The following is a 15,724-nucleotide window of genomic DNA, read 5'->3' on the forward strand; positions in this document are numbered from 1 at the left end:
AACGAAGGTTCACAAAATGCAGTAGTTATCAGTGCCCTGGAATGCATGGAATCCCAAGATTCTCCCCCAAACGATACAGACAAACTTACAGCCATTACATGGCACATTGCAGGCCTGGGACACACATTGATGGATCCAGATTGGCTTAAGTATATTTCCAACTTTGATCTAGTTTGTGTGCAAGAGACTTGGGCAGTGGGACCTATTTACATAGACTGTTAAACATCGTGTTATACCCCCACAATTGCTTCAAAGTCTGGTCGGGCAAGGGGCAGGATCGTGACATTTTTAAAGAATGCCCCGAGATTTTGAAGTACTTTCTTCCCATATTGATTCCCAACATTTTAATATGCTGCATCTTACAGATCCAGATGGCAACACTGTTTTAATAATCAATTTTTATAATAATTTATTTGGGGGCGAGATGCATAAGGTCACAGCCTTAGTGGAGGAAAAAGTGAATATGTTAAATTTGCTCTTGCGAAAAAGATCCAGACGTTTTGTGGATGGATGACTTTAATGAACATTCGTGTCCCTTTGCATTATCTTCAATATGTGGCTAACAGACGAAGATGGATGGGGTAGTGTGCACTTCTGCCACAACCAATATGGCAACAAATTAAATAAGCTCATTATTGTAGGAGAGTAGGATCTGCTTCACATGGTTACCCCCACTTCTTGCTGGTGTTTCATTGTTTTTCGACTTTAATCTGGCTGGGACCCTGCTAGTCAGGGCCCCAGCCTAGCTGCTTCCTCTCTAAATTGATTGCATGTACTTTGGGTACACTTCAGATTGGATTCTGGGGTCCCTTGTGAGTCCCTAGTATATAGTATACTATGTACCCAGGGCATAGGTACCCCAGAGGTCTACCAGGGGCTGAAGCATGTATTGTGCCACCCCTGAAAAGCCCTCCAAAGTGACACCCCAGGTCTGCTACTACAGCCTGGGTAAGGTGGTGCATGCACCCCTTACTGAGGTATAGGTTCACTATACCTCACCTATCACTGCACATACAAACCTATCAGTCACCACAAAGTAAAAAAACTAAATATATCAGTCACCCATATGGCAGGCCTTATCAATCCTGAAGGCAGGGTGCTTGGTTATATGTGAGAGGGTGCCCAGGCATGAGCTGAGCCCCTCTGCAGCCTTTGGAATCTCTTCTCCGGGGTGGTCAGTGGTGCAGCCTGACATATACTCTTAAGTGCATTATAACAAACTATTAATGCTAACTTTGGACTGGATGTATGGAAACATGTCGTGTTTGGTGTCAAACACCTTGGAATCATACCCCACACCAATTTCTGATGTGAGAATATGATCCCACCCTTCTAGAGGGAGAGACATGGCAGTACTGGTATACCCGGTAGAAACTTAACAGAGCCCTGGCATCACAAAATGGATGCTGCAGCCATGAGTCTGGCCTCCTGCTGCTGACCGAAACTCCGGCAGGGTAGTCCTGGACAATAGGTTTCCTGTCACAAGGAGGTGTAACCACCTCCCAGACAGGATGATATGTATTGGGGCTGGGTGGGAGCACTCTATGAGTGCTTTGAAGTCCTGCACTGGGGGCACATTTGGTGTCCCTGTGCATAGTCCAGCTCAAACCGGTTCAAGGGCTTCCTGCCCCTGCTCTGGCACAAAACTGGACAAAGGAAATGGGTGTAGCCACCCCTTTTTCCAAACCCTCCCATAGGTGGGTCCCCAGAGTTAGTCTAACCCCTTCCTTAGGTATAAGTAAGGAAACCCTGGCAACAGGACTTTAGATATCCCTGGATAAAACTCTGAATCTGAATCCTGGAACTTCAACGCTCTACTGAAGACTAGAGGACTGAAGAAATCTCCCTTGGGGTCAAGGAGTGACTCCCCTGCTTGGCAGGCACCAGCGAATCATTTTGCCGGTCTGCATCTCCTAAGTTCCCGCCGGACTCCGAAGTATTTGCAGCCCAGGAAGGAGGATTTCCAGACATCTCAGAGGCCGACCCGAGTCCCCAGCAAAGCTGAGACCTGCAGCCCTCTTGAGTAGTGTGGAACCGAAACTCCTGGTCACCATGCACTTTTGCAGGTGCATCGACTTCTCGACGTCTCTTGAAATCGTGCTTGGGGTTACTTGTAGCCCCCACCTCGAGCAGAGAATTCATCGAAGATTGTCGGCCTAGTCACCCAGAGTGACCCGTGGGCTGCCATTTTGTGTTTCCTCTCGAGGCTCCTTCGTGATCCCTGGTCTGTCGACTGGTGGGTCCCTGAGAAGGCAACTTTGGTTTTCCTTGGGCTTCCCTCGTTGCTCCAGACATGCCCTGACTCCCTACCAAGTGGTGAGTCCCTCAGACCTTGCTGGTCTGCACCGAAGCATCTTTCTCCTTTCTGCATGGGTTGCTGTTGCCAAGGCTTTCTGTGTCCAATCCAGACACCTACGCTGCAGCACTTGACATCCTTCGTGTGACAGCTCGAATCCAGCTCCTGGACATCCTCCACTCCTTCTGGTCCTCGTGGCTGAAGAGTCAAGCTTCACCTTCTTCACCTGAAACACCAGACATTGGTGGGCATTCGTCAATCGTGCTCCTGGTCACTGGCAAGTGACCCAGACTCTGTCCCCTCTGCTTTCAGGTTCTTCACATATTCGATCCAGGCTTGGATCTCTTCGGACACTTCGCATCTTCCTGGCAGCAGCACTTCTTGGCCAGCTCCCACTGAAAACTACGACGTGACCCGACAACATTTGACAGCTATGCACCCGGCTTCCCTGGGTGAGGTAACAAGAGTACACCGGTGCTCCCGTGGGTGTTGACCCTAGAACTTCCGAAGTCCCAAAGTGTTTGTTCCTGGCTCATTTCTAAGCATCCCTAATGTTTAAAAATCTAACTGCGACTTTCCCGATAGAAGCTAACGGGAGCTCGCGGCTGTGTTCTCACACTGCACACAGACCCCGTGGGTCCCCTGTGTCACTACCTTGGGTGGTTCCTTGGGGTCCCAGCGATTCTACAGGCTCTAGGCCTTGTGTCTAGTTAAGTCTTGGTTCTTATACCACTATTTTAGTATATGGTTTCGTTCGCCCCTAGTGCCTGACGTGTATTTGTGCTATTTTCTGTAATAGTTGAAGTGCAACTTATGTGTTTTGACCTCTAGCCTCATAAAGAGACTAGGAGGGTGTGTTTGGAAATGAATACATATATTTTATATATATATAACTGGTGTGGTTGTCTTTCATTTAGCCATTCAAGAGATTATATAGACTGGTAAAACAAGCTGCTTTACATTCCTTCAAGACTTAGCCTGAAGGCTGCTCTCCATAGCTACCACTAGGATAGCTTTAAATAAAGGTGGTCTTTAACCTATCATCAATAAGGGATTGTTTGGACTGGTGCAAGGTGCCCACTATAATTAGTGGACAGCATATACCAGACCAACTTCTCACAATTATCACATAAGATCTGGAGATAATGAACCCTTTATCGGAATCCACCCGCCATCTGTCAAAAACCATCCGTTCTAATCTAAATTGCTCCACCACTGATTTTATAATAGCCTCAGCTTCCCTGAGAGGTGTTCTTAGCGATGCTACGGCTAATGTTTTAGGCTTCAGTGACCATGCGGCCATATCTTGTCAAATGTATTGGGTAGGAATCTATGGTTCCAACATCTCACATATTAACCCGTACGTGGCAAGGAAGAATGGGATAACACTTAAGTGGGAGAGTATTGACAAGGCAATTTTTATCCCCTTGGTAGTATCTAGCAGACTCAATAAAATAGCAATTTGCCTCGATCTCAACCCGGATCCATCGTGTACTATTGTGGACTTTGAATCCACCCTGCTAGAAGTAAAAAAGAATCTCTCGAAGAGTGGTGGGTCCCTAAAAAGTAAGGGCCAGAAATGGTCTGACCCGCATTGCACTAAAGCACTCTCACTTAAACCAAACACTTATATGTGCACAAAGAAACCCAATCCTAGTCAAACAGGCTAGCCTAATGTACACCACGGCCAGGAAGAACAGGCTAAAGATACTAAAGGAAGTATGGGAAAAACTGCTCCAAGCATCTGCCAAAAATAACTCTAGGAACTTCTGGGCATTGGTTAATGCCTCATTCTTAAAATCACTTCTAGACCCCAATATTAACAATCATGTGGATGAGGACTCCTGGATGGAGACCGTCGGTAAAAAATATAAATAGTAAGAGGGAGGGTACTCTGGCGCTGCGCGAAGTCTTCATCTTACCACAGAACATCGCTATCACTTTTAACTACTTGGAGATAAGCGAAGCCCTAGCACATTGCACTAATAACAAAACCCCAGTTTTAGATGGCACCCCAATACATTTTTTACTGACTCCCGAACTCTGGGGGCCCGTGCTCACTGATGTGTTCAATGTAATAACCACAGTGTAGTGGCGCAGAAGGAGTTGTTTTCATACTTTAGGGGTGCGCTTGGATCATAGATTATCTTGGACCAATATGGTGGCGAAACGAGGGATTATGCTACAAAAGAGCACTAACGCCATCCACTCGTTTACTAAAGAGCTGGGCTGAAGACACTTAGATATGGTTTAAAGTATGCAGACTAAATCAAGTTCTCTTCTTGTTTAAAATGTTTTTATTGCGATTTTGTATTTCATTACGCTGGTCATACCAACAATAAGAATCATTTCATCTTGAAATTACATTAGTATGCGTCTATTATCAATCGAGAGATCACTTTAAGAGAGAGGAAAGGAGAACAAAAGTTATCACTTATTACATGTTTCAACATTATAGACATGGCACAATGATCACCCTGAGGGTTCTCCCATGCCCGATTTCTGATTTGGTGATAGGATAGGTATGAGCCCGCGCATGTCAATTTTACTCAGAGATCTTTGTGTGTTCCTTTCGTGTTCCCTTGTGGTTGTGGCATCTCGCTTGATGTTGGACTCGCGTGTTCCAATTGAGGTGTCATCGGCATCGGAACCTCCGAAATGGGGGAAAAAAACATTAACCTTGGGGGTGAACTGGGGGAAACTGTTGCGGAGTTATTGGTGTAATATGATTGATCGTGGTTACAGTCTATGGTACTATATCAGATACACGGGGGATCGTGAAGATGTGGCTCCTTGTGTCCTATGGAGATCTGAGGCCGTCTCGTTGTAGTGACTTAGGTGTTTGTGTCGGATTGTACGTTATCTTCCGCCTGCCTCTGGGGGCGGGGCTAAATCAAGTTAAGTAGCTTCCTAAGGCGTTGGAGTATGGGGCTATACTAATGTAAAGGTGATACAAACAATTAAAGACTCCTTTTTGGAAAACAATGATGAGCCTTCCTATCAGTTGCTTTCAGTAACTTTAATTTACATTATGAGCTAAGCATCCCCTACATTACTGACCAAATAAATGTAGCACCAATTGTCCTCTGGCATTCAATATGAAGAAGAGATACTGTTATCCTCATCCAACAGATCATCGTGGACTGTTTGTCACTAGAACACACACATAAGGTACTGTGGTTAACATATGTCAAAAATACACTATAGGCTTTAGATCTAAGGAGTCTGTACGAAACACCAGAAAAATGCTAGTCTATCTCGAAAAAAGCCATAAAAACTGACATTTTAAAATTTGCGAATGATGCCATGAAACAGGTGTGCAACAGAAACCAGCAGAAAATACATAGTGGAGCAGTTTTAGAGGTCGGTCCACCTGCTGATCCCCCCCCCCCACCCCCTTCCATAAGCAGTAGCCAAGTATAATGGGCATTTAATCCCTCTCCCCTTCTGTTCCTGCCTAGTTACCCACTACTGATGCACTTTGGGAACCTGACTGTATGCAGTTAGCCAGAAGATCATGACTGAGCTCCCTCCAAAGCCTTAGATCGTCCTCTAATTTTTTTATTGCTGTAACACCTCTTCATGTACACCTCCTCAGCTAATGTCCATTCACGCACATCTTGTAGCCATGCCGAAACCTCGGGCGCCCGCACCCACACAATTGCGATTCTGTGCCTCGCTAGCATTGAAAGTAATTGCTGGCGTCAATATACTAACTTGCTTTGCGTTTTAGGTTTCCGTATTAACCCCAGTAGGCAATGGGTGGGTGTCAATTGCACTTGCCTATTCACACAGCCTCTGATCCGCTCCACCACCTCCGTCCAGAAGCTACTGACCTCAAGACATTCCCAAGCCAAATGCAGGAAATTAGCCCCTTCCCCGAGGCACCTAGGGCATGAGTTGGGGGAGGGGGGGGGGGCTCCCTCATGGCCCTATACAGTAGTGATATGGTGCGTCTACACGCACCGCACGTGTGTAGGATGTCTAGAGTTTGCGTGATCGATGGATGCGTGGGCCATATGTCTTTGAATATATTGGCTAAGGCAGCGTATTGTAAGTTTTGTCCCTGCCCCAATCCATACTCGTCACAGGCTTGCTCGAATGTAATAAAGCTTTCGCCCAGGTACAAATCTGCGAGTATGTCACAACCTCCCTCCTGCCACGCCCAGTATGACATATTGGACATCACCCTCCTAACCGGCGCAATGTCCCAAACCGACAAATCCCGATGGAACGGGTTGTGTCGTAAGACATGCTCCGCAAATGTTTGCCAAATGTGCGCAGTCTGTCTGACCACATAAGGCACCGCAACAGAGGTGCCTGCACCCTGCAAGAGGAGGGATGGCAGGTCAGTAACTTGTACTCTATCCTGGAGTAGCCTTTTCTCCCAATTGTCCCCCTCAGCAAACCATCTTGTTGCATGCTGCAGTTGAGCGGCATAATATTAGAGCTCCATTCTAGGTGCCTCGAGGCCACCCCCCTCATACGTGTGATTCAGTGTGGCAAGCACCACTCTGCTGTGATTCAAAAAGAACAATTGACGGACAGAATGCAAAACAATGTCATACATTCTGCCCAGAACAGAGATCTTCCTAAATCTATCGTTTTTTTGTTCACCATGCCATTCCAGTTTAGACCCAGCCATATGCAAATCAGTCTTGACCCTGCGCCCAATGGGAACAGTCCAGCCCAACTGCCAGGCCAGGGCCTCCCTGGACTGGAAACAAGCATCCTAGAACCGGTTTCAGGGTTTCACCGCTCATCCGCCAGGATAGCTCGACTCCAGTGGCATGGAGAGCAAGGGACCCACGTATGAGCATACCCGTCCCACTCGGGGTGACAAATTCAAAAAGAACAAGTGATGGACAGAATGCAGAACAATGTCATATATTCTCCCCAGTATAGAGATCTGGGCCTAAATCCATCACGCTAGCATGGCTGATGAGGGCTCTTAGCCTGAAACCGGTCCCAGGATGCTTGTTTCCGGTCTAAGGAAGACATGGCTTGGCAGTTCGGGCTGGACTGTTCCCAACCCTGTTGTGTTAGACTTCTGACTAAAGAATGTCAGACAATGAGGCAGAGGTGAGTACAAGCAGACCCCTTAATAAAAGTATGCAAATTTATTATTTTCAAAAAGAATTCAAGTCCCTACTGAAAGAGGCAGTTGAGGCTGCTCTTAGCAAAAGAAAAAGAGAATACTATGAGGAAGATTTAATATCGCTCTCCGAAGAAACTCCCACTAAAAAAAGAGGTAAGGCACTGAAAAAAACGAAGCATTTAACTAATGTTATTATCAATAATGGTAGCCAGTGCATTACAAAAGAGAGAACAATCCCTAGGTAGCCTGTGCGCTACAAATAATCTTGGTACCCATTGCGGCACAACAAGCAAGAGCAGCCTTATTGCCGCAAATAGTTCAGGTGTCCACCGTGACACGAAAAGATCAAGTGGCCTTCATGGCACAAAAGACGCCAGTCTACACACTGGAAATAAAGCATAGGCTGCTACGATATATGCCCTGAGGTTGAGGACGATCCTCTTGAGACCCTAGATAATTACCTCCTCGATGAGGATCTTGAACAGCCTTCTAACTCTACAGCCATTAAAGACCCTACAGGGTTGGAAATGTTTGATTCAAACCAAATCACACACCCAAGATTGGTGGCCTATGGACCACGTATCAAAATCTATAAAATTTTGGATATGCAATTCCCTGGAAAAGGAAACGCGAAACTTAATGAGGGCTGAATGCCCTAGAACCTTCTCGGACAATAAATCTGGGATGACAAGAAACTTAAACCCAGTACTAATGACCTCTTTTAGTTAAAAATGGAAGGGTTCTGAGAAAAGGGCTTGAACGTTGCCTCAAACAGTGCCAGGATAAAGTTCTAGATATCCTGGGTCCTTTAGCCAGAATATTAGATCTGGTTGAGGAAGCCTCACTCAAGGGCACCAATGTAGATATTGATCTACTGCGCGGTTGGAGCCAACGCGCACTATGCCTCCTGGGGAACGCCAACGCTGGCCTGACGGCTGAGCATCGAAGAGCCATTCTAATGAGGATAACCCCTAAGTTAGGAGACTTGGCTAACAAAAATACGAAGGGCAACCCAAATCCAATACTTTTTGGAGAGAATTTCATTTAAATCTTGGGAAAATAGGTTTCAACTTTACAGCCTATAGCAAAGCTCAGTCTAATACGAGACGCATGTTTCTTAGTAGGGTTTTTGGAAGGGCTGACAGGATGGGACTGGCTGTCAGCCGTAGGTAACAGAGGTCCCACTAGTACCAATATAATCAATGAAGTTCCGGAAGACAATTGTGAGAAAATAATACCTTCTTTCCGCAAAGAGGTCGAGGCCCCTGCGCTCGAGGCGGCAGAGGCAGATTCCAAGGAGATGGACATCAAGGTATGACTCCTAGCCCCTTCTGGTTCTTCCCTTTTAAAGGTAGGAGGAAGACTAAATCTCTTCAGCAAAAATTGGTGCCTGGTAACAACGGACCCTTGGGTTCTCAACATCGTAAAGGGGTTCAAAATAGAATTCCCCCACACACTCTACCAAAAACACCAACCCAGAGAACTGATCTTAGATCAAGATCAATCGGCTTTAGTGGAATGAGAGGTTATTCAAATGTTACAAAAAGGGGCCATCCGCCAAGTCCTAGAACCAAACGATGGGTTTGTGAGTACAATCTTTTTAGTAAAGAAAAGGACAAGGGCTGGCGGCCCGTAATAAACTTAAAACTAAACACCTTCCTAGTACATAGAACTTCAAAATGGAAGGTATCCATCTTCTGAGGGACATTTTACAAGAAAAAGATTGGCTTGTGAAATTGGACCTCAAAGATGCACATTTCACAATTCCTATGGATTACCACTCGCAAAAATATTTACATTTCACATGGAAGGAGACAATTTATCAAATATGTTGTCTTCCCTTTGGCCTCTCATCAGACCCTTGGTGCTTCACCTAGATTCTAAGGCCTGTAGTAGCATTGTTTTTTTATTTTTTTTAAAAGGGGTGTTCGAATACTGATTTATCTAGACGATAGGTTGATAATGTCACAGACTCAGAAAAAATTGTTACTACATATGAAGTGGCCAATAGACCTTTTAGAGGGACTAGATTTCATTGTCAATCAAGAAAGGTCAGTAACAACTTCTACACAGAACCTAGAGTTCCTAGGGTTTCAAGTGAATACCACCACAAGCCAATTACAATTACCCCAGACAAAATTGTTCAAAATAGAGAAGAAAGTAGTTTATGTCCTATCAAATGATACACTAAGTCTAAGATCTCTAGCAAGGGTGGTTGGCCTTGGCTTCTTCTATTCAGGCTGTTTCCCCAGGTCCCTTACAGTACAGACCCCTACAGAGACTAAAATCCTTGGTTTGAGGAAGAGTTTGTGGTATTCAGACAAGATTCCTTTGTCTCAAGAGGCACGAGAGGACCTCCTGTGGTGGTGAAACAATCTGGACATTTGGAACGGGAAGGTAATCTTTGGGAATGTCCCAAATTACATAGTGAAATCAGACGCAAGCAACCTGGGATGGGGTGCAAGACTAGGACAGAGACAGGAGGGAAATGGTCTCAAGAGGAACATTTACTGCACATAAATGGTCTAGAGATGATGGCTGGCTTGAACGCACTGATGAGTTTCAAGTACTCCATAAGGAACAGTGTAGTACTTTTAAGACTAGACAACTTTACAGCCATGTCCTATATCAATAGCCTAGGGGGCGGGTCACAGGGTTGAAAGTACTCAGTCATGGTCAAGGAAATATGGTATTTTTGTTGGACCCAATTTTTTTTTGCCGAAAGCAGAATTAATTCCTGGTCACCAGAACATAAGAGCAGATTGGAACTCAAGGTTTCTAAGTTACTCAAGCGACTGGAAACTAAACCCAAAAACCTTCCCAAAAATTCAGAATCATTGGGGGGTTCATTCAGGTGGATCTGTTTACCGGCAGATTAACTTATCAAGTGAAACAATATTTCAGCTGGAGACCAGATCCCAAAGCTATGGGAGTGGATGCCCTGGGACAAGAAGAGCTGATATGCCCTTCCCCTATTCGCTGTAATCCAGAGAGAGATACATCATACTGGTAACTCCCTTTTGGGACACACAAGTATGGTTCCAGGGGGGTCTTGGAACTAGCAGCAGACATCCCACATTTAATTCCAAAGAATTTAGACCTTCTCCTAGGACAAGAAGGGGAGAAACATCCTCTCTTACAAGAAGAGAAACATGAACCTTCTTATTTGGATGAATTCAGGAGATCAAGCAGATACGGAGGTCTTTCAGTGAAGGCTAAAAGCCCACTAGATGAGTCATGGGCACCAGGAACAAGGAAAAGATACAGAGGTGTATGGAGAAAATGGTCTAGGTGGTGCCTGGAACGGGATTTGGATCCCATGGATGCTCCTGTAATCGAAATAGCCAATTTCTTGGCAGAATTATTTAGATCAGGCTTATGTTATGGAACTGTTATCTGCTATAGATCAGGGATTTCGGCAGGACACTCATTCATAAATGAGTTCTCTGTTGGTAGCGACCCTTTGATCCAAAGAGTAATAAAAGGGATAAGACAGACATCCTCTCAGGGCTAAATATCAGTCTCTATTGAACGTTAACCTCACCTTTGACCTATTTATGTCTTGGCCTGACAACCCTTACCTCTCAAAAACAGTCGTTCATGAAATTAGCTACTCTACTCTGCCTTATATCTTTCAGAAGAGTATCAGATGTTAGAGCATTAGAAATCTGCAATAGATACCCCTCTTCGGATGGAGTCCATTTCAAGATTTGGGGGGGGGGGGGAAACAATGTCAGAGTATTGTTTACCCTTATTTTAATGATTGTAAAAAACGATGTGTTGTAAGTTGTTTGAAAGCTTACGAAAGTAGCACGTCTGATGTTAGACCAGTTGGTGAGAATCAATTGTTGATATCCTTTGTGAAACCATATAAAGCAATATCTGCAGCTACTATCTCTAAATTGGTCAGAACAATTATGTTAAAAGCAGGAGTGGATTTACCAAAAATTTGAGCACATTCTTCGCGGGGTGCGATTGCCAGCAAAGTGTTTTGGGCTGGAGGTACACTTACAGATATACTTAAAGCTACAGACTGGTCCAGTGCTCCGACCTTTGCAAGTTTCTACCTTAGACCGGTGCAGCACGTGAGCAGTGTGACGTTAAATAGCTTTAAACTTGCATAATGGTAGCCTCCAATCTTGTAATGAATTGGCGATTCTCCAATTAACATACAGAGAGAATCTTGATTTCATTAAAGACAACTGAGTCTAACATTATCTCACCCTCCACACCCATGTGGAGTAAGATAAACAACTTTAGAGTTATTTATACTGTTTGTTATATCACAATGTTATCTATGCATGTCTTCTTGCATTTGCTGAAATGTATAGCTTTTTTTTTTCTTGTATAACTCTTGCTCTGATAACTTAATTACATTTCCTTTTAAGTTGGTATTACCAGTTTTTCTCTAATTTTTTCCAGAGAAATCATCACTGTGACGTTTCTATTCTCATCAAGCAGTATCACCAATACTACAGGTTAACACTGATGGGATTAACGTTTCGTCACAGCCTTAAGAGGATGATGCATGGTTACGTTGTTGCTATGTTGTTTATCCAAGTTCTATTGAATGTTTTACTTGTGATGTAAAACATGTGCTGCATTTTGGGCCAGCAATAAGAGTTATTTCATAATGTTAGCCTCTGTTGCCTTTTATGAAATCAAGATTCTCTGTATGTTAATTGGAGAATCCCAATTCTAAACACGTTTTTCTTAAGGTGAAGAAAGTTTGTATGACTCAACATAGAAGGTATTCCTACAGAATGGAGACTGTCACAGCACACACAATGCATGAGGGGCAGGTTTAATGAGAGTAAGGCAGCGCTACAATAAAACAGACCCACAAGGATTCTGAACATAACCCTCATAAGTGGTAATTCTGTTTATTCACTTTAGAACACTGGGAACATTGGAAATAAAATAATTGGGTTAAACCTGCAGAGCACACCACTTACATGGGCTGAACAGATAGGAAAAATAGGGTAACTGAAGGATCGTCAAATATCATAAAAATAGAAGTTACAGAAAGACAAAAGATAAATATAGAAAGCAAGTTGTGTAGCTCATACATTGTTAAGTGTAATCAATAGTATATTCAAATTAACAAAAAACAGAAGGTTTTCATTTGAGCCTACCTCGGTGTTGGCACTGACTTCTATTGCAGTGTTGAGATTAAGATTCATAAACAATTCTATTTCTGTGAGAGTTTTATTCTGCAAACAAAGAAATGTAAAATTATAAATATGCATTTAATCATAGTTCCGTAGCAATAAGATAACTCATCTTCACATGGTCTGAATGTTCCTTGAATAGCAAGAGGACAACTTCTGTACTATAATTAAGACCTCGTATTTGTAGCACACTGGCACCATTCTATAATTTAATAAGGTCACAAAAGCTATAATTACATTATTCTATGCCCCTGTTGAAAATGTGCGATTCCTCAGAAGAGAAAACAAAGACTCTGCATTTGCCAAATTCCTCTATAATGTACTCCAATCATCATTGAGAACGGTAAGGATTAGTTACTTACCTGTAATCCTAGTTCTCTTCCAGGGGTATCCTCATCAATAGTCATAAGCATTAGAATATTCCCGCCCATGTGCGGGATCCCGGAAACAGTATATTATATGTGCCCCACATATATATATCCATACATATATACCTATATGTATACACAAGCAATTGCAGCCCCTAACACCCTAGAGCTGAACCATGCTGTAAGGAATTTCCACTACACATAAGAAAAAAGCATTATAAACATGAGAAACAACATTATAACTTGTTTGGAAACTGTTTTAATGCTTAGAAAACAGCAGAAATTCTTAGAAAACACTGAAAGCATAGGAAGCTCCCAGGCTGCATTGCAAATACCCAGTCTAAAAAGACTGAAAAGCTAACTCATAGCTACATAGCAAAAACTGACACCGTGCCTTTAAGGCACACCTGACCCCCACCTTCCCATCATGCCTCAGGGGTGGCAGTTAGGTCAGTTGTTCTTTGCGGAGACTGAAAAGTCATGGCACAAAGAAAAATAACAACCTCTGAAAATTATTACACCTTTGCCCGGGGAGGCGGGAGGGTTGCTTATGACTTTGATGAGGATACCCCTGGAAGAGAACTAGGATTACAGGTAAGTAACTAATCCTTCTCTTCCAGGGGATCCTCATCAATAGTCATAAGCATTAGAATAGAATAGCGAGCCTCACCTCATCCCCCTGCGGGCAAAGGAAAGAAAATAAACAGAGAAGGAACAGTATGCTCAGATAGCTCAGCTACCCAAACAGGTTCCTCAAGGAGGCTTGGCCTACTTGGGCATCCGCCCTGGAATCGGATTCGAGGCAGTAGTGCCTGGTAAAGGTATGGACCGATTTCCAAGTGGCCGCCTTGCAGATCTCTGCCATTGGAACGTCATGCAAGAAAGCTACTGTGGCCGCTTTCCCCCTAGTAGAATGAGCCTTAGGGGCCAAAGGTAAGGGCCTTTTCGCCAGCTGGTAGGCTAGGGTAATGCAGTAAACAATCCATCTGGAAATGGATCGTTTAGCCGCTGGGAAGCCTGTTCTCATGGCGCCATAGTTGACAAACAGCTGGTCCGTCTTCCTAATGCCTCTGGTACTTGCCAGGTAGAATTTAAGTACCCTCTTGAGGTCTAAGGAGTGGAGCGACCGCTCAGCCGGGGTCGCTGGATTCGGGAAGAAGGATGGCAGAGAAATGGACTGATTAATATGAAAATCAGACACTACCTTAGGGAGAAAGGATGGATGTGCCCTTAAGACCACTTTGTGCTGGTGAAAAACCGTGTACGGCTCTTTAGTACACAGAGCCTGGATTTCGCTTACTCTGCGTGCCGATGTAATGGCTACCAGAAAGGCGGCCTTCCACGACAGATGCTGTAAAGAAGCTTTGTGGATCGGCTCAAAAGGTGGGACCATCAACTTGGATAACACTAAGTTCTACTCCCACGGAGGCGAAGGGTTTCGAACAGGGGGGTAAACTTTTTTCAACCCCTGCAAGAAGTCCTTGACCACCTGCATCTGGAAAAAAGAAGGTTGACTGGGAGACCTCCTGTAAGCTGTAATGGCAGACAAATGGACCCTGATGGATGCATACTTCAAGCCTGATCTAGCTAAGTGAAGGAGGTACGGAAGGATGACGTCCTCCTGCCCCTTTGTAGGATCATGGTGATGCTCCCTACACCAAATGAAGAACCTCTTCCACTTAAACGCATAAGACGCTCTTGTGGAGGGTCGCTTCGCTTCCTTGAGAATATGCATGCAGTCAGGCGGTAGACCTAAATGTCCATATTGCAGGACCTCAGGAGCCATGCTGTTAAGTTCAGTGAGGGAAGGTTGGGATGCAGAATCCTCCCGCCCATCTTGGACAGCAAGTCCGGCCTGCAAGGCAGCCGCCTGTGAGGTTGAACTGAGAGATGAAGAAGGTCCGGGTACCACCACTGGCGCGGCCAGTCCGGAGCTATGAGGATCATCTTCATGTCGGATCTGAGCAGCTTGGATACCACCTTCGGAATCAGAGGCAGGGGCGGAAAGGCGTAGGCAAATGTCCCTGACCAGTCCATCAAAAGAGCATTCCCCCTGGTCCCTGGACGGTGGAATCTGGACGCGAAGGCGTGGCATTTTGAATTTTCGTCGTCTGCAAACAGATAGATGTCTGGACGACCCCACCAACGGAACAGGTCCGCCACCACGTCGTCGTGCAGCACCCAGTCGGGCTGATCTTCGAAGTGCCTGCTGAGTGCGTCTGCCTTGATATTCAACTCCCCTGGAAGGTGTACTGCCACCACCGAGAGGTTCCGGGCGAGCAGCCAGTGCCAGATCGCCTGCGCCTCCAGGGAGAGGGGGCGTGACCGAGTCCCGCCCTGTTTGTTCAGGTAAAACATGGTCGTGGTGTTGTCGGTCTGCACCAGGACTGAGTCGGTCTCGATTGCTGGGAGGAACGCCTTTAGAGCAAGATGGACTGCTCGAAGCTCTAGCATATTTATGTGGTAGCCCTGTTCTTTTGTAGACCACTGACCTTGTATCTGGAGGCACCCCATGTGGGCCCCCCATCCTTGTAGCGACGCGTCTGTTACCACTGTTTGCACCGGAAGTGGCTGGTGAAACGGGACTCCCACCAACAGATTGTTCTGACGAGTCCACCATGCTAGGGAAGATTTCGCCACCTGGGAGAGAGAGATTCGATCTCCCCAACGGCCTGTGGACTGATCCCATTGGTCCTCCAGAGCTTGCTGCAAAGGTCTCATTCGCAGCCTGGCGTGGGGAATTAGAAAAATGCAGGACGCCATGGAACCCAGCAGAGATGCTACCTGCCGA

The 15,724-nt window shown here is 45.1% G+C and overlaps 1 protein-coding gene across 4 annotated transcripts in view; it reads right to left on the minus strand.

The window, feature by feature from the left end:
* The window catches only part of LOC146858071 (uncharacterized), a 499,452-nt gene that overhangs the window by 311,808 nt on the left and 171,920 nt on the right, over positions 1–15,724 (minus strand). For all 4 annotated transcript variants that reach the window (XM_085648839.1, XM_085648840.1, XM_085648841.1 and 1 more), the window contains one exon: positions 12,530–12,607. In XM_085648839.1, the coding sequence (XP_085504965.1) occupies positions 12,530–12,607 (78 nt within the window). The remainder of the gene's footprint in view (positions 1–12,529; positions 12,608–15,724) is intronic.

Source organism: Triturus cristatus, chromosome 3_2, assembly GCF_964204655.1.
Source record: "Triturus cristatus chromosome 3_2, aTriCri1.1, whole genome shotgun sequence".
NCBI lineage: Eukaryota > Metazoa > Chordata > Amphibia > Caudata > Salamandridae > Triturus > Triturus cristatus.